The 19,909-nt window shown below is 40.0% G+C and overlaps 1 protein-coding gene across 2 annotated transcripts in view; it reads right to left on the bottom strand.

Moving 5' to 3' along the window:
• Positions 1-1,586: 1,586 nt before the first annotated feature.
• The window catches only part of slc8a3 (solute carrier family 8 member 3), a 131,951-nt gene continuing 113,628 nt past the window's right edge, over positions 1,587-19,909 (bottom strand). Inside the window, exons 4-8 of one of the 2 annotated variants that reach the window (XM_075488095.1) lie at positions 12,474-12,491; positions 10,411-10,535; positions 9,888-9,987; positions 7,064-7,333; positions 1,587-5,686 (exon numbers count right to left, since the gene is read on the bottom strand). In XM_075488095.1, the coding sequence (XP_075344210.1) occupies positions 5,310-5,686; positions 7,064-7,333; positions 9,888-9,987; positions 10,411-10,535; positions 12,474-12,491 (890 nt within the window). In that variant the 3' untranslated portion in view covers positions 1,587-5,309. The remainder of the gene's footprint in view (positions 5,687-7,063; positions 7,334-9,887; positions 9,988-10,410; positions 10,536-12,473; positions 12,492-19,909) is intronic. The other variant, XM_075488096.1, reaches the window with a different exon arrangement.

The raw sequence follows: 19,909 nt of genomic DNA, 5'->3' as shown, positions 1-19,909 counted from the left end.
TTGTTTTACTTTGAAGACTTGATAGTTAAGATCCTTTTTTCGACACACCAGAGTGTTTCCCTTTAAAGGGCTTAAGACTTAAGTGGTGCAATGAGATTGAAAGGAAGAGGGCGTGTATTTGACTAAATTGCTTTAAAGAAAGACAAAAAGAAAAGAGAAAACAAAACACACCATATGGTTAGCAGTTGGATTCTGGTGTACTGGGATCTAGAAATGCCTGAATGAATTCGAAAAGCATTAGTCGAAATCTGCTTCTCCTCCAGATTTTCATGCCATTGGCTCAGTACAGGGTTTTGAAAAAAATGTGAGATCGACATTTGGAAAATTCTGCAGTTTACAAAATGTAAACAAATCAGTTGATCTGCAGCTTCCTCTCAGCTACTGTAACAGAGTTGTGAAAAACACACACAACCAAAACCCAGAGACTTTGCAGGATATTCTCGCAGATCTGCAGCAAAGTCCGCATCTCTAGCTACCCAGTTTCTGATGACTCCCATTTTGTGCTTTTGCTGCAACATTTTTAAACAGCAGCATCTACCAACTTAACATATCATTCTTTGGTGAAACCCACATAGCACAAATTTGTAAATTGGCATCTCTAATCTTTAGTTCAGGGCTTTTCATTTGTGAGAACATATCCCCCCCCCCCCCCCCAAAAAAAAAACAAAAACACGTAATGGTAAAAATTCTAGAAATTTCCCAAGTCATCTCTATCTGACGGGATGCATTGAAAGGGACACATATCTAAAATGATTGAAGTCAGTGACGCAAGTGTTTTTTCTTATGAACCACAAAGCTGATTTTATTCTGCAAAAGAAGAAGAAAACGGGTTGATCTCAAACCTCAGCTTTGGAATTTAGTTTTTTTTTTTATTTTGACATCTCATAGCAGGCCAGGAAAACATAACCATCCATTAAAATGTGCCCCCTTTTTCTGTTACACAAAAACAAAGTTAAAAGGAACAGTATTCCCCTTGTCAGTGAAGCTTTCCTCAGTGTCTCACAACAAAGTGATGTTTCACTTCCATCCCATAGACCGAGTAGAAAAAAAACAGGTTGGTGCCTTTAGAACTGTTGTGTACGATGAATGTTTTTGTTCTTTTTCTCTTAATTTCTCTTAAAAAGAGTCAAGATGTGTATCTTTAAGACAAAAATGACAGAACCAATTGAGTGGTGTCCTCGTGAAGACCAACAACAACATCACCTGTGCACACAAGTGCGAAGAAGATGCACGGCCTGGCTTCAGCATGGCAACATAAACTGCAACACAAACACGCACCGGCCAACATGTCAGCTACAACACATCCCAGCAGATAAAACCAAGAATACAACCAAACAGATAAAATGGACAGCCACCAAAGGCAGAGATGAAATAAAGAACACTGGCGCTTGCTTGTGTTCATGACCTGCTAAACTCAACCTGCTGCAGGATTTGAATATTAAAAAAAAAAAAGCAGGGAAACAAAGCTCCACACTTCCACTGGCTCAGATAAAGCGACTGCTGATAACCTGTAGATGAGATGTGACATAAGTGTTTTCCTCATGCCCCCAGACCTTCCCCCCGCCCCCCACCCACCCTCACCAGGACATCTATACTGTGTCTGTAAACATACACTGAAAATTATGTACATAATGTGGGTTTTGTGTTGTTTCAGCCCATCTAACTGTGCAGCAGTGGACCCATTTATCTTCTCTCAATGTGTGTGTGTGTGTGTGTTCACATGAAGAGTTATAGTGAGGAAGAGATTAGACTGAGGTGAGCAGGTGTGGTCCAGGGCCAGGAAAGAGCATCCAGTTCTCCCATGAAACGTATTTACATCGCTGTTCACCACATAGGAAGAACACTGAGGAGGAGGAGAAGTGCTACGAAGAAGAAGAAAAGGGACAACCACAGGGACTGGAGACTGACTTCCCCATGTGGAGATACAGTGTTACTTGGATTTAGTGTTACACTCCTATTGTAAATCTTTATTTATTTATTTATTTAAAATCTATTTGTTAAAATTTCCGTACAGATATTTTATCCCACCTCTTTGGTAATCTCTTGTGTGATTTTTAAATTACTCGAGATTTGAATGATCACAAACTCACCAACTCTTTATGCAAATTAATCAACATTATTTCTGCTGCTCCTGGGAGTTTTTGGATGATAATTTCTCTCTTTTTTTAAAAACAAAGCAACAGTCGTATGTTAAACAGCATTCAGTATGAACATCAGGCAACTTTCAAATCTCAACCTTGAGCCACCTGCTGTTCTCAGACCCACACCAGCATCCCTCGAAACGGCCTCTCCCCTGAAGCGTTTCGGCCCAAACAGGGCTTCACTGACGCCTTTTCATATCTTTTTTATAATGTCCATGCGAAAAAGTTGGTATGGCATGTCATGTACAATTAAGTAGATATTTTAAAAAAGAAAATCATAATTTTGAGAATGAAATTAGTGTGGATTTCTGTAACATGAATAAACATTTAGCTTTCTTAAAGCTGCACTAATCAATCATTCGTATTAATCATGCTACAAATGTATGTGATGTGTATTGTGGGAGGCATGATCAGCTGTATGCAATCTGCCATAACCAGGTTTTCATTGGTATGTAAAAATTAGAGCTATTGTCTTTTTGTGATCTACTTACAACCACAAACACAGCAGGCTCTCCACCACACAGTCATACAGTGCACCATCATATTTTTATGGCAGCCCATAATGGACAAAGCAAAGTCTGTTACTGTGGAGGGTCTTTTACATTTTCCTGTCTGTCAGGGCTATCATAGTGTCTCCTACATACTGTGAATGGGAATAAGGATTTGGGAATTGAATTGGTTGAAATCTGCAGCTTCTCCTCTAGATGTCTATAAGTCTTACACATTACAACTATACTGTTGTTCGAATCAGTCTGGTGTTGTTTTAACCTAATGGCTAATTCTGTTTCTGAATGGTTTTATTCAAAATTTGTTTGTTGCACAGCTGTTTCCTCAACTGTTTGTGGTGTGTAATTGTGCAATATGAAATATACATTTTTTTTTTATATGTGGCAGCATTTGTGAAGCAAATAGATATTTGCTGGACAATGAAAAAAATCAAAAAGCAACCCAGCCTCATATGTTTGTTTCACAATTAAGGTTGTAAAATTGTGAGGCACTATCACGTTTGGGGGTCATATTCTTGGAGTGGGACCAAGTCGCACTATAAATATAGAATACAAGAATAAGCCCCCAATAAGTTAGTATCACAATTTTACAATGATTAAATTTATATCAACATTTTGCACTGTGAATCAACATTGTCATAACTATTTCTGATTTGGGACCAGGAAAGTGAAAAGTAAAGATACTATTGTATACTTTTTCTCTATCTGAGCACTAAACCATAAACCTTTTCAAAGAGATTGCATCCACCATGTCTCGACTAGTTGCAGTATTGGTCATAAGCCCTGATCCCTCTAACTGCGTCCATTCACGACTCTCCAGGTGCACATTTTTATGCTAAGTTTCCTTTAGATTAGTCATAGTAACCTTAGTGGAGGACAGTTCCTGTCTTTAGATATCTGATTTCCTGTTTTTACAAATGAGTTGTGGAAATTTGACAATCCTTTTCCCTCAGGGAAGTGATCCAGTGGCTTTGTTATGCCGTCAAGTGAATTTTGCTGGCAGGGTTTGGGTACACTTTTCTCCTTAGATTGAAGGGTAATCACCTCTACCTTAGGATAAAACAAGTTTGTGGACTTTTCCTCATGGACAAACGCTCCCCTCCATATGTCTTTTAATGGTTTGATGAGCATGAAAACTATCTGAATAATATGCTATGGTCTTTACAATCATCAGATCTCAAGCCAGGTGATTAAATAAGATCCCGTACACTGCACCAGGATAGTGGTCCAGCAGCTAGGAGCCACAGGGGTTTAATTCTTTATGTTATTAAGTGAGAATATTGCAGAAAAAAAAAAAAACAGAAAATCAATTAATGCAGCTTTAAAAATGCTAACGCACCATTCTGGACAGAAACTCTGGAGTTTTTTTCAGCAGAGCAAAGAGCTTGTCAGTGTGGGCAGCTGCAGCGAGCGCCTCTCCCTCCACAGGCACTGTTCAGTCCGTAGTGACAACTTTAATGTTGGCCTCTTGCACATGTACAAGTAGAAGTCTCCATAAGTAGAACTATACAGCAAAGTGCATGGAAGGAACAGTACAAAAATACCGCTGAATTTCTCTGCAGCAACACGCTTTGTTTTTTTGTGGTTTTTTTGTGTTTTTTTTTCCAGATTTCTGATTGAAAAGGTGAAAAGTCGAGTGAGACCAAGATATCAGTAAATAAATAAATATCATAATTTCACCTAGGCAAGATACATAACTCTTAGAAAGGTGAAGACATCGTTGTAGTATATAGTTTGAACCCCTTCCCCTCCCGCTTAGCCACAGCAATCCTCTGTTGTTAGAGCAGAAGGTGACCACATTTAAACAAATATTCAAAATATACAGAAAATATTGAAATATATTATATATAGATACGTTTAGAGTAAGGAAGTAATGTTCAGGGCAGTTTGACCGTGTCCTCTGTGTTCACATATTCCGCTTCTGAATGAGTGTTGACTCTTCTGTCAGTATGAACTGTCACTGTCGCTCCCCTTCGTCTTCTCATTGTGATTTCTGAGAACCCCGTAGTCCTCCTTAAGAAACTATGCAAATAAAAATAAATACTATGAGTCCATTCCACTGTCACTCAGCAACATATTCCCATTTTTGATAACATCTTTGTTTTTTATTCCTTAAATCCAAAAAATAGTTCTTTGATTCCTCTTTGTTTGTATGTGTGTGCATTTTTTTTGGTTTAATTTATTTTTTGTGTTTTTATCCCCAAAATACTTTTTCTTTTTTTTTTCTAAAAAAAAAGTCGCTCTCGTCAGATGTTGAGAAAAATATAGACCTCTGAATAACTCTACTCTCTCCATATATAAGACTGCTGTCTCTTCCAGTGGAATGGATGACCACCTCTTGGCATCAGCATCCTTTGGACTCGGTGGTAACCCAATCCCAGCTGTGAGCACACTCGCATTGACTCAAGGCTGCTCTCACATCAGCCAGGCCTGCCGACACTAGAGGGCAGGATACACACCTCCAAGCATCCTCACAGAAGGGGTTGAGGGACGGAGAGAGGGAGCGGGAGGGAGGGAGGCGTTTAAGAAAACCCCAGGCTTGCCTCTCCTGTTCTTTCGTATCACTCAAGACTGACCCAAATTCCACAGTGAAAATTTCCAATTTAACCTCTGAAGTTGTACTTTACACCCCTGTATGTTCCTATTCTGGAGTCTTCTCTGTTTAGAAGCCTTCTATATGACAGTAGGCCTCTAGACTGGAGAAGAGGATGTACAGGAACCAGAGGCCGAAAAAGAAGGCTGATGTGGCCAGTCTGTGTCCCCTGGGGCCACCCAGTTCTCCACCGATGTGGGCCCGGCGCCGATAAAGCAGCACCGAGACGGCCAGGAAGGCCAAGATGGTGAAGAGAGTGACAGAGAAGGCCAGCGAGCCAGCCTCTACCACAAACTGCTCCCCTTTCATGTGCCAGTAAATTGCTGCCACCGACCAGGCCATGCCGATTCCGAGGAAGACATTGACGGCGTTGCTGCCGGTCACATTCCCAATAGAGGCATCCGCGTAGGTGTCCTGGACGGCAGATACCTTACTGGCAAAGGTGTCTGCGGAGAGAGAAGACATTTGTCACCACCATTCTAGTATGATGAAATAACTATTGGTTTTTGATTAATGACCTCATCAAACTAACGATTATAATGACTGCATGTACATTTGATAAAGAAATCGCTCCTGCTTTTCTCAGTCAGGCTGTTGAACATGATAATGAAGATATCTGACTCTGGTAAATCAAACTAAGGGACCCGCTTTAAACTCTAATGGCTTTTTTTCTTTCACAAACAAAATCTTTTGACCAAGAGATTATTTTCAAGCTATTATGATGACATAAAGTTGAAACCAAAGATGCTCTGAATGACCTAATATTCTTATAAAAAATATGACATGCCCTCTGTATCTTAAAATGAAATTCTGAACTGTGCGTTTATGTTGTTAAACTTTGTCAGAGCCCTAAGCTGCAGTTTTACAATAAAAGATAAAAAATGGTACAAAATTGTAAAAACAACAATTTTAAGGTCCCAATTTGTTACATACCTATTTTTGAATTGAAAAATTGTCTTTGTTTTGCATGAAATAAAACGGACAATAAATTTTTACATCAGCAAAAAACACTTGGAAGGAGGTATGAGGTAGGAGGTAGAAGGGATTAAGATTGGTGGTATGAATCTTCAAACAGTCACATGCCCCATCTGAACCCAACTTTTAAAAAATTTCTTTCACTTTTCTTCTTCACTGGTCAGGTCACTGGTTAGATTTAAGTATTTAAGTAGGATTACATGGGTAGGGTAACAATGAAAAAAAAACAAAAAAACATTTCGGGGTTGAAAATGAAAAACTACACGACTGGTGTTCATAATCACTTGAAGTGTTCACTGCTCTTTGGAAAGAAAAAAAAAAACAGGCAACATGAAATGTTGTCATCTTATAATTTGAGTCATTTATTGTTCAACTATTGTTGAACTCAACAAGTCCAGCTGCGTTTCATATTAACGTTTATCAAAATTTTCCATTCCACAAAGTAAACTGTGTGAAAGCTTTTTCTGCCCACTGGGCTTGTTCACTCACATTATTTATATACATATTTCTCTCACATCTTATTAATGCCACATATACGACCTTTATCAACTGAAAATGCTGACACAGTTTGAGGCTTTGGCAATATTTTCTTTCTATCAGGCGAAAATGTCAGTTTTAGAGAAATATGACCAATATATCAACCATCTCAATGACAAAGTGTGCTTGCTTTGGGAGCTTGTGAAGTCAGAACTTTCACAACCATCACATGAACCATATAATCAACCATCGTCATCAACTGAACACAGTATTGATAAACAAGAGACCAGGTTCATACAGAATATCCATTGAAGTATTGAAAATGACACGCCTTTATCAGAGGGTGTCCTCTCTGCTATTCTTAGACCCACCTGGGACTGATGTGCCGAGAGCAACAAAAACCACAGCAGTGACCGAGTCCTTGAGGCCAATGGTGCAGCCAAAGTGAGAAGCCAGGTCACCAATGACAGCTGTGAGCAGGCCGATGATGACAATGGAGATGATGAAACAGGCCCAGCCGTTCAGATAGTCTGTGGGAGGCACGCAAGCAAACAGCACCTTCCAGAAGACGGTGAGGAAGTGCATGACGTAGTCAAAACAGGATGGCAGCCGTTCTTCCCCCGTCTCCTCCTCGTCCTCATCTACTTTACAGAAGTGTGGCCGAGTTGGGGTAAAGAGACAGAGGGGGTGACAAGTAGGATAGATTAAAATCGGATGAAAGCACAGAGAGAGGATGGAGAGATGAGAGAACATTTGGACAAAGATAAAGAGAGTTGGAGTAAATTATGGATGGAGGAAGAGGAAGAAAAAGAAAGTATTACAAGGAAAAAATGATGACAGATGACAAAGCAGAAGGTTGAGAGAAAGCATTGGAGATAAAGCAGTTGTGAGATTAACACACCCACAAAGGAGATACGGGATGACAGGAAAGGGAAGAATGAGAACAACCCTCACTAAAAATGGCACGCTCACTTATTGCTCAGCGTGAGCTATCATTTCACTTCAGCCTGAGGTCATCGTTTCACATATTCAACTCTAAGTGTGCAATGAATACTTGTCATTGCCAAAGGCCACAGAGGACCAGCTGCTATTGTATTTTAAGAGACGAGATTAAGATTTTAGAAGGATAAATAAACAAGATACAAACTTTAGCTTACACTTTAGCATTCAACCAAAGTGAGAAAGTCCTTTCTGAATTTATCAATAATATTTGTGTAAACTACTTTAAAGTTAGGTTAGCGAAAGTTGAAAGCCTTTGGCTCAATTTACAGGTAAATAACTCTCACATTGTGCTCCAAATCCAACCTGCAATCTAATTCTGTTTAAGGAAAGTGCATGTTTACAATGTAAGAGAGTCAAAAGGAGGGGAAATCAAAGCAGAACATATTAATATCGAAAGCCAATAAATGTCCAACATTGAAAGTAGGCAAATGGTGTGTGAGAATGTTTTTAGATTTACTTGAAAGATAATATAACAGTGTGTTCCAATTACTCTGTAGTGTAGTGGAGTTAAACAAGATTCTAAACCACAGAGAGCAGAAACACAAATGTCAAACGGAGCTGTGAACTGTGAAGGGAAGAACTGAGCAGCAGTTTATCACTTCTCATTGAGATGGCATCAGTTGCTGGCTCAATCGAGTTTCAAACTTAAAAGAAGGGAAAAAAGATAGAGAACTTGCCAAGCAGTTTAAACACATTTTGTTGAAGTAAACAATGTTCTCATTATGGTTGTGATTTAAAAACTTAAGTTAAGATTAAGCCTAGGATTAAAGCAAAAACGTTCAAAAGGCTATAAAAAATTCTCAAATATCTTTAAGAAAACAACTTAGGCCTATTGTTAATGTGAAAACTAACCTACTAGCAAGCTAAGCTAACGTCGGTTGTGCTGATGTTAATGTTAGCTCTCAGTGCTAAAATTAGTAGCCTACAGCAAAAGTGATAGATATTTCATGTGATTAGCTGACCAGCGTAAGATATGGAATGCTTTTTACATTGGTGACATTGAAGGGTGTTCCAAATAGAAGAAATTTGAAAAGAGAAGTTTCCTTAGCGGACATTCCCTGGGGAGGGAGCAGGGGGTAGGGAGTAGCCTACTGTGGAATGGAATGCAGCTATTAACCATCAGTCATTGTGGCTTGCTTGAATTCCAGAAAGGGAATATTTTTTACACGTCTTGTCATAGTAATTAATGTTATTATGGCTGATGGTTTAAAAGAGGTTGAGCCAACTCAAAACAATGTTCAAAACTCTATACAAAAATATCCAATATTTAACAGCCTATTGCTGACACTAATACTTCCTTTTAGTGACCTAAGCTAATTTTGGTTTGGCTGCCTTAGCTGTGGAACATTTAACATTAACTTTTGGAGCTAAACTAAAGCAGCAGTGACAGACATATGCAGATCGAGAGGGTGTTCCAAAAACAGGGATTTTGTAACGGGAACTTCCTTTAGCTGACATTCCCTGAGCAGAGAACAGGAGGTAGGGAGTTTAGGTAAGCTGTGGCATAGTATGCAGCTTTAGAGGTAAGTTTATTTTGGCCCTAAATGTTGCAGAAGCTTGGTGTATCGGTGGTTTCTAGGTAAACAAGTGACCAAGATGAACTACCCCCATGTCCTAGATGATCCCAGATTTAGTCAGCTCACTGTGGAGCTCAGCGTCCTTTTTTGTCCCGATAGCCGGGAGGAAACTCAGCGGACAGGCAGGGACACTGTAATGATTCAAAGTGTCAGACCAGGCAAGCTGCATGCATTTTTCAGCCAACGATGGATCATAAAAAAATAAAGAGCAATGCTGGATTAAATATTTCAGCACCAAAGTGACAGACTGAGGCCTTCACGGTGCTCTCTACACAGTGGCTGCTCTGCTGAAGACCTGATGTTGTTGCTGCTTGACGTGATGGATGAGATGTCTGTTGTGTACATGAGATTATTCTAGAGCTTTAAGAGCTTTGCTTCCCTTGGAGAATTCCACTGATCTGAGTTTATAAAGGCAGCCAGTGGTGACCACAGTTTGTGGGTGAGTATATTTTGTTTTTAGGTTTCATAGTTACATGCAAAACCGTTTGTCTGGGGCCATATGAAGACATGTACCCCTTCCCTCTCTTGTCTCACCACATGCACGATCAAAAAATTGCACGTCACACTGAAGTTTAAAATGTAATTTACTAGATGACATGAGAGCAGGAAATATTACCTGCACTGACTGTAATGGCCTCCATGAACTGCTCTCTCCAGGAGTTTGTTCCCACTACCAGAGCCAGGTTCGTCTTCTTGATCAGCTTGTCAACAGTGCTCTGCAGAATAAGATACCAACATAAGTGTCAAATTAATCAATTCAATCCATTACTCTTTCAGATGTAATCCACAGAGGCTCCCAAAGAGACATACAAGGGCTTCACCACATGATGGCAGTGGTATCCAGTTGTGGGCGATAGAAACATCTGATAAACATGATAAACTTTCCACCATAAACAAACATCGTGGGTCTATATTTTGGTTAATTAGTGTAGAGGATGCATATAACTTTATCTCTATATAACTTTAGAAATCTGTATTTGTTGGGAGGCCACAGAAGGGCAACATCCCACTGTGGGATCTATAAATATGCTGCGATCCTTTCATGCAGGGTGGCAGCCGGATCTGTGTGACTACCTGAAAAGAAAACACTTCCTTGAAACTATAATGACATGCTCTGTTAGAAGAGTATCCTTTCTCACCTTGAACTCGTATGATTCCTCAATAATGACTTCCAGCTTGGAGTGTTCCCCCAGCACCGGTTTTCCCATCTCTGCGATCCGCTTGGCTTCCTCCTCATCTGATGTAAGCTTCCTGTCTGGTACATCTGAGCGAACAAGGTGGGAGCAAAATAAAAAGAAATCACGGTGAGAAATGCAGTGATCAAAAGAAATAGATGCTCAGCTAATTGTCATGTGTTGCTACGCGTCGGAGAACAAAACGAAACATCAGAAGGTCCCTTCATTTGTAACTTTTGTGACGTTCAGGTTTATGAAGAGACTGGTTTGATTTGTAGAGTTTAAAAGGCATCAGTTTAAAACTACAACATTCAGTAGTCATACCTTCTCCCTAAACACTTTTTCTGCTTCAAAAACATCTTGGTAGTGCGCCAAATTTGTCCTAGAAGTTAAACAAACATGCAGTCTTTACTCAGCAAAGGCAAACAATGGGTGCAAATGATTTCCCATTACTCTGTTCTGTTTTTATTTCACGAGTGTCGGACTTTTGTCAGAAAAGCCTACAAAATGCTGAATTTTTTTGTCATGGTATGCATGCCACAATTTCTGACTTTGCAAGTTACAATGTAGCCTGAAGTGTGATTTAAATTCTCCACGAGATCGATTCACGGAAACTGGTTAGCAGCAAATGACTACATTGTGCTGCCGTCATTTTCTGTCAACACGGAGGCTGTGGAAGTGGTCAGTTTAAGAATGTTTAATGTATAAGTGAGATAGCTCACAACAGCATGTATTTTCCAGGAAGACATTCCAAAATCTCAGCTCCTAAAATCTCAAAATACATGCTACAAGGGGTGAAAACAGTCCTGACGGATGGTCTTTTTGGAGAGGAACTTGTCATGGCAAGAGAGCAGGTGATCAAGACTGTGACATGGCAAAAAGCTCAGGGCACTGAGTGGATTTTGAAGTGGGATTCATTATTGTAAAGGTCAAGAATATCCACGGTTGATTCAAAATTAAAATTGAGCTCTCCAAAAACAAAAATAATTTACCTTAAAATACACCCACTTACTGTGAAAACACATTAGGAATTTGTTTAATTTTTTACAATGCCAGAGCTTGTGGAAGCCCCAGTCAGTACATCCATCTGCCTATCATGCATGCCTTGTGTGGCTTTACTGTGGAAAGATGCTTCACAGAGCTCCAGAGTGCGCTGCGCACTACAAAGAGGCCCATAACATCAATCCTGTGCTGTCGAAGTCTATCAAGAAGGAGTGGTTGTGCATCTAAAGGCCTCTCATCCCGCTCTTTGTGCGACACCCCCACTGAGCCACCTGGTGCAGAGGCCTTGTCATCTTTTATATGAGCCCCGAGTCCCAGTCTGCTGCTCTTTCCTGACAACACGCTTACCATTAAATATTAACATCGCCATTAAAGATCACAGCCAAGTTCCCTTGATAGGAGGGCGTGTCTGCAAGCGCGCATTCACACACACGCAGAGGCATGCATAATATACAGGCTCCTGAGCTACTGCACGCACATACACGCATGCCCACTTTACAGCTAAATCAATTACACACCCAAGACAGTGTGTACCATCAAGTCCTGACAGGATTTCTTTTGCTCCTGTTTAAACTTTGATTATAGCCATTCCCTTGTTCTGCGCTGCACCGCTACATGACACAATTTCCTTGACAAGGAAGGGGAATATAATAACACAATCACACACAGGTAATTAAATTTCTAATTTCAGAGCTGCAGGTTTTTTTTATCTTGATGGTTATCAGGTGTTTGTACATTGCTGATGACTGGACAGCATAATTTATGGATTTATGATTAATGAATCCATCGTCCATTATTAACTACGTCAGAAGGCTACAGAGCCGGAAGTATTGTTTTTAAAAAAGAACGACGAAGAGAAAAACACCACTTGCATGCAGTGTACTTATATTAAAGCTGATAAATTATCAACTTAGGATCTTTATCAGCAATTTCAGATAATTTAGGGTTTAAGTTTAAACCACACCACACACTGAGGAGGTGATGTTAGTGGAGATGCGAAAAAAAAAGGAGAAATGACAACTTACCATCAGCTAACAACAGAGCTGTTGTGGAGGAGAGAAGGGAATTAGAAAGGGTGGAATAAGGAATGCATGGAGAAAACAGAAAATACAATGAATAATGGAATTGCAGCTAACTTAGATAAGACAGAAGCAGGTCAATAGCAGTGCGAGTAACATGGGGGCCTCAGAGAGTGGCTGCAAATTGATCCTGAGTTCAGTGCATATGCAATCATAAATTGACAGGCTTAGGCAGTGGAAAGAACAGCAGAGCATGATGGGCAAAAACTCTGATAAAAAGCAACAAAACTGAGGCAAATTTTGCATTGTTCACACCAGCTATCAATCTAACATCAATCAAAGACATCATTGCTTTAAGCTTTTGTCAGATAACTGATATTAAAAGCAAAAGGTATACTAGAACCTTTATCTAAAAAGTTCAAAATGAAGTGTGAGACTAATATCTGTATTGTCCAAAACACTGCAACTTTATCCAGAATCACACAGCCAAACATCTGCCACACAATTATAATAATATGAAAATAAGAGGTATAAATAGGTTTGTATTCAAGTAAATTAAGTCCTGTCATACTTTAAGACATGAAACAAACAGTATGATAATTTGGAAATAAATCAAATAATAAATGAAAGAACAAACTATATCAAAAAGTGTAATTTTTTACACACATTTATTATCTATACTAAGCAGAATAAATTCCAAACGCATTAATGAATAATTCATGACATGAAAAAGATTTGGCAAAGATTTGGATTCTTATAAATAGAGTTAGTAAAGTAATGATTAAAGCAGCTCTACTGACAGGATGACAGGATTTTATTTGGCAGCTTCTGTTAGGGGATTCTGGCTACAAATACACAACATCAAAACCTGTGTCAACCTGCCTAGAATAACTGCCAGCCAGTCCTAAAATCTTGTTAGCCTGTGTGAGTTTTAGTGTCAGGAACATGAAGCTAAATCCGTCTCAATTTCCACAAATGCGCAGGACAATTCGCAAGTGCGCAGGACAAGATTCACAAATGCAAAGGACGATTTACAAATACGCAGGACAAGATTTACACATGTATTTCTGATTTACACACAAATATAACTTGATTTACAAACGGCTTCTGGTCTGACTCCCCGGACTTGCATCAACCCACAAATGTCTTTTTTTTACACTGAATGATCTGCAACCAATCAGGTATCTTCCTTGTTTCAGCCAATCATAAGAACGTATTTACTCATAAGCCAAATTGAGACTGATTTAGCTCCATACAGGAAGGGCCTAAATGCTGAATCTGAGGCTTTTTCAGTCCTTGTTGAAACCCTTATGAATATGTGGATCTATTAAGCGATGAATTTAAAGAGCAGAGTTAAACGTCTGATGAAAATTTTAGCTGCTGTAGATGCACATTGACTTTATTTGATATTTTGCCACTTTGGCCCGGTGCAACAATCTGAAAAAAAATCCAATACTGACACGATATCAGCTTAAAGTTGTAGCAATAACAGGATTAATTTGGAGTCGTGTCTCCGGCTAACTAGTACATTTCAACCTGCAGGCTCTAATGTGAGCTTGTTCTCTCTCCAAATTCATTATGTATGGACAACATTTGTTACATTTCAATGGCAAGATTACTGCTTCAGTGTCATTTTCATTTTCATTGCAAACTGATCGACTTCTGAGATCGCTGTTCTCCTGGTGTGGTCACTGAAGTAACTGAGAAAAATGGATGGAGGAAAAGCTTCCAGATGGGTCAAGGCTGCTTATTAACATGTTGCTATTTTAGCAAAGTCTTTTAAACTATGCTCTACTAAACAAGTAGTATCAATGCCTAAACCTAAAAAACAGTAACTGAAGAGACAATAGAAAAAGGAAAAAACTATCTTTCATGTAGAGAGATTATGCTGATACTGCCTAGTGGGCTCAAATGTGAGCTGGACGACCTGTATGGGACAACTTCGGAATGGGAGAACGTTGGTGGCAGCAGGTGGTAGCACTAGGGCGGTTACACTTTTTCATTTTACTACTTTATTATACACCTTTTAAACTAAACAAACATACTCCAAACAAATATAACCTCATTTATAGAACATAGACAGATTGTGACAAACCTTTGTCTGTTTCTTTGTAACTGTCATTTTTCTGATTCAAATTAAATATGTTCCATTGATTATATCGGATTTTTCATGGCTGTTTGAACATAGAAACTCAGTTGTCAATTCTGATTTTGAAATCTGACTTCTGTTCCTTGTTGGGACACACATCCGACTTTTGATCCTAGATTGGATACATATTCAATACATGGCTATGTAACATTGGAGAGGGCAGTTTGCATGCTATTCTTGCATAAAAGCATGTGCTGAGCCGCAAAACCTTGCAGCACTGTTAGCAATAGTCGCTAATCAGCAAAAGCTTGCAGTCTAGCGTTTCTTGTCCATCTCAAACTTTTTTCCTATATAGCTGGACATTTGAGTTCAGCAAAATGTACAAATTAAAAAAAATGTAGGCTATACAAAATCAATTTCAATAGATAATTAATGCACTTCAGTTGTACAACTGTTACCCAACAAGGGAGTGGATTTCAGTGCATTTCCTCAAACTTTCCTTGTCAAATCTGATACTCTGGAAAATAAAATGTGTGAATGTTGACAACTCTTAACATTTAGATTTGGCTCTGCCTGTTTGTTAATCTGCATAATGTCACTTCAGACACTGCACAACATGCTCACAAGCCCAGGGCAAAGTGCTTACCGTCACGAAAATAAATGACAAAGAAAGAAAGATATTTAAAAAGTCATCCAGTGTGGAGGATAATTCCATTAAAGAGAGTGTGGAAGCAGAGGGAGAAGAAAGCCTTTCCATGCCTTTCAGCCTCAAGAGATTCACACTGACATCTTTTCCTTTTGACATCTTCCTCATCACCACCCGTTGCATTCAAAAAACAAAGACAAATTTGTCACATACCGAAAGCAATCAAAGGATTGACAGGACAAAGGAAAACCTTTTTTTTAATCTTCCATGGTTGGACCAGCACCTTACCTAAAATTAAACCTCTTTCACGGAGACATAATACTAATTAACCTGTTTGTTTTCAGAGGCAGATTATTACCTTCCTAAATCAGATACAGTTAATCACCATTACTAGCCAAGTACATTTATTGTTGTGGGTGACTTGCTTCATTATCATTAGCTGTAGCCGAGTTGTGCAGATCTGAAGCCAAGTGTGGTTTCAAAGCCAGCTGTGGTGAGGCTGAGTGTCCATATCCCAGTCAGTAAGTCATTTAGTGAATGCTGGCGAATGTCTATCAACCAAACCGCACAAGAACATGTAAAAGGCATCTACACGAGTCATTATAAGTCATAGAAACAAGCAAACTGGGGTTTTACCTATCGGTCATATCCATCATGCATTTGTATGTCAATGATAGTTTTAATACTCATTCAATGACAATTGTCAACATCTTTGTCACAGACAAAAATCATGTCTAAAAACTGCTGTTGTTGTTTGACCACTGGATCCAAATGTACCATGTAAACATCATATTTGAATTACATTAATATTAAAGAGAAAAGGAGTATATTTAAATATTTGAGAAAAATGCTGAAACAATGATTGGCTAAAAATGATATTTCCTGGTTAGACAGACAAAATGACTTGAAAACCGATTAAAAATTCAACAAGTTAAGATGCTTCAAATTGCAGCTCGACCCCATGGCTCCAGAGACATAATACATGCATTAGGAAACATGGCTGCCCTGTACCAGCCAATGGAGCGAACACAATGCTGTCAGTTTAAAATTTAAACGTGCTTCATTCTACTGAGTGGTATAGGTAAAGAATCATGTCTTGCACAATATGGCAGTTGCATCAATTAAGCATACATGGGAGGTAGATGTATTTCAGTCCTGTGATCAAAGTAGTGTCAAAGTAGCAGCCATCGTAGGAGCACTTTTGTGCCTTTTGTCCCCTCTGTTCTTAAAAAAACCCTTCATAATAAAGTAATATTTTATACAACAGCTTTTTTTAACGGATATGATACAGCCTTTGTGTAACAACATTATAAGAATGGGTTAGATCAAGTAACTGAAGCACTATTGGGAGAATATCCATTGAACACTTGTAATTTCAGTGATGCAGATCCACATCTAAGATTAATGTGAGTGTGGTCAGATTCTTGCTGCACCCCAGTCATCTTTATGAATCTTGAGTCTTTCTGAATTTCTCCGACCATCATTCCTTCACCTCATGACGTTTTCCAGCTAAGTCAAGATAAACAACTTTGGAAAAGACAGTCGGCTGTCATAATTTGGACTATTCGACTTCACCCTTAGTTTTGAAAGATCCAAATATTACGGACATATATGACCTTAATTCATGTTTGGAAGCTTCTCCGCTGATAATGATAGGCTTTTACTGATGAATGCCTTCGTAAATCCAATATTGATCGGATCACTTTTGAGAGGCTTGGTCTGAAGATAATCTGTGCCAGATTGGAAAACAAGTTCTTGACACTGAAAGCCTCATATCTTTCCCTCCAGCTTGTTGCCAGACCAGAAAACAATTTCTCTGTCTTTTAGTTTAAAGGATGTGCCGACTCAAAAATGAAACTTTGCACCAAAAGAAGTGCTTCATGGAGGAATGCATTTATTAGGAAGACCTCAAAAATGCACAGCCTGAGGACATAAATCTGTTCTTCTTTAATTGGCGGGGTGGAGGAGTGAATGTATGGAAAAGGGTAGGGGCATTGTGTGTGTGTTTAACTGTTGTCCCCATTAATATGTTCTTCTGCGTTTTCAGCCTCATCAGATATGGCTCGCTACGAAAAGGGAGTTACACACATCTGGGCCCCGAGTCACGGCATCAATACAACACTAATAGATACCTTCTCTGCGCACAGCTCATTAAGGCAGAATCATCATTTGGCTTATCAGGGCTATTCTGGTTGCCAAAGCCGTAGGTGGATCTCGACCTGTGCTGGGAGCAGCACATGAGGGTGGGTAAAGGGAAGTATGGCTGTATGGATGAGGGAGAGAGGTAGGGAGAATCTCATTGCTTTGAACAGGCAGATGGCTGAATAGAATTATTGAAAGATAGAAGCATTAAAACAAGAACTGATGGAGGGGAGGGGAGGGGAGGGGATTTGGGAGAATAAAGAAAGTAGGAAAAGAGGGCAAAGGGCTGCAAACTGAGGGAGCAAAGATTAAATATAGAAGAGGTATAAAAGAATGGGATCTGGTGGAGTGGATGGATGACCAATGGTGTGGGCGGATGGATGAGGAGACGAGAGCATGGGGAGTTCACACAGATGCCGAATCTGATGGATGCAGAAGAAATGGATAAATTGATAAATGGATACATGCAGGGATAAAGGGTTGAACTGATGGAATGGAAGTTAAAAAAGAGGAAAAGGATGTTATAGAGGGAACAAAATTGTTGCATACTGCGAGAGGAACATTAAAGAAGGGTTGAGGACTATAGAAATGGAGAGAGAGGAGCTATACATTTATGGAGAAACAGAAGAATAACAACATGGATGAAAAAATATGAAAATGTAGGGACTGGTGGAGGAATGAGGGAAAAACTTGAAGGATGGTGGGCTAGTAAGATAGAAGAGGTCCAGTAAGAAATATGAATTATGCAGTAATGGTAAATGGACTGAACTTAAACAGAGCTATACCTTGGCATGACAAAGTGTTTTATGATGCTTCTTACAGTATTCATAGACATACAGGTCCACAGCTATGAGCAATGCAATGTGCTGGCAAAGATCACTCAAGCACAATTCAACATCCAACCACCTAAGCTGCTGTTAACGAGTGAGATGATTCAACAATTTAAATCACAATTAAAGCCTTGGGAATATACAGGGAACATGGAAGAAAAGAAGGGAATAGTGGGATGACTGACGGGCGGGGTGGCAGATGGATGCTTGTGGGGATTGGAAGGATGCGTAAATGAATTAAATCAACCAGCAGGCTAAGTGATGCAGGAGTTGTCTGATGGATGGAACAAGTACAGAATGAGAAAAATGGGGAGAAAGAAGAATGAGTTATGAGCAGGAAGATGGATAAATAGATGGACGGACAGATGGATGGATGGATAGGGAAACGTAAAACTGCACAAATGGAACATGGCAAGAGAAGAATATGGAAGAAACAATTTTTTTAGTTCAGTTCAGTTCAGTTTTTATTGTCATTGCACAAGTAGTATAAAAAATATACATCAGACAACGAAATTAAGTTACAAACTCTCACCTCAGTGCCAAGAAATAAATAATAAATAAACAAGACATGTAACTTATCAAATAGACAAACACACAAAAAAGGACACTATACTAATTTACACAAAAGTGACCGTAAACAGATACATATGCGTCAGTATGAGAGAGAGAATATTGCACTTTCCGTATATTGCACATGTATTTCCAGAGCTTATTCCAACTGTTATTGCACATGAGAGATGTTGTGGAAGATTGTGTCATGTGTTTTCATTTAACAGAGCTATGGCCCTGTTGTAGAAGCCATCTCTGAGTCTGTTAGTGCGTGTTTTGAGCATCCTGAAACGTCTGCCAGAGGGCAGTAGCTGGAACACCCGATGGCCTGGGTGGGACCTGTCTTTCAGGATGCTGCGTGCCTTTCTCAGGCAACGGGTGCTGTGGAGGTCCTGTAGGGAGGGAAGGGGGTGGCCGATGATTTTCTGGGCCGTGTTAATGACCCTCTGCAGTGTCTTCCTTTGTGCCATGGTGCAGCTGGAAAACCACACACATAGACAGTAGGTCAGCACACTCTCGATGGAGCAGCGGTAGAAGACAGTCAGCAGCTCCCTCTTTAAGTTGGTCCTCTTGAGGATCCTCAGGAAGTGGAGCCGCTGTTGGGCTTTCTTCACAACCGCCGAGGTGTTGGAGCTCCATCTGAGGTCTGTGTCCATGTGCACACCCAGGAACTTGAAGCTGTGCACCCTCTCCACAGACTCCCCGTGTATGTGGATGGGCTGCAGGTCAGTCTTCCTCCTTCTGTAGTCCACAATCATCTCCTTTGTTTTTGAGGTGTTGAGGACCAGGTTGTTGTCAGCACACCATCCCACCAGCCTCTGGACCCCCTCCCTGTAGGCAGTCTCGTCCCCACCCGAGATTAGTCCCACTAAGGTGGTGTCGTCTGCAAATTTGGCAATGATGTTGTCTGGGTGGGTGCTGACACAGTCATGGGTGTACAGAGTAAAGAGCAGAGGGCTCAGCACACAGCCCTGTGGGGAGCCGATGTTGAGGCTGAGGGCTGTTGAGAGATGGGGCCCAACTCTGACTCTCTGTACCCGGTTGGAGAGGAAGTCTGTAATCCAGCAGCAGGTGGTGGCTGGGAGTCCGATGTCCAGCAGTTTTTCTGCCAGTCTGTCCGGGAGTATGGTGTTAAAGGCAGAGCTAAAGTCAACAAAGAGCAGTCTGGCATAGCGTCCCTGTTGTT

The sequence above is a fragment of the Odontesthes bonariensis genome, chromosome 17, assembly GCF_027942865.1.
Source record: "Odontesthes bonariensis isolate fOdoBon6 chromosome 17, fOdoBon6.hap1, whole genome shotgun sequence".
Taxonomy (NCBI): Eukaryota; Metazoa; Chordata; class Actinopteri; order Atheriniformes; family Atherinopsidae; genus Odontesthes; species Odontesthes bonariensis.
The sequence above is the reverse complement of the archived record's forward strand: the minus strand, read 5'-3'. Positions and strand labels throughout refer to the sequence as shown.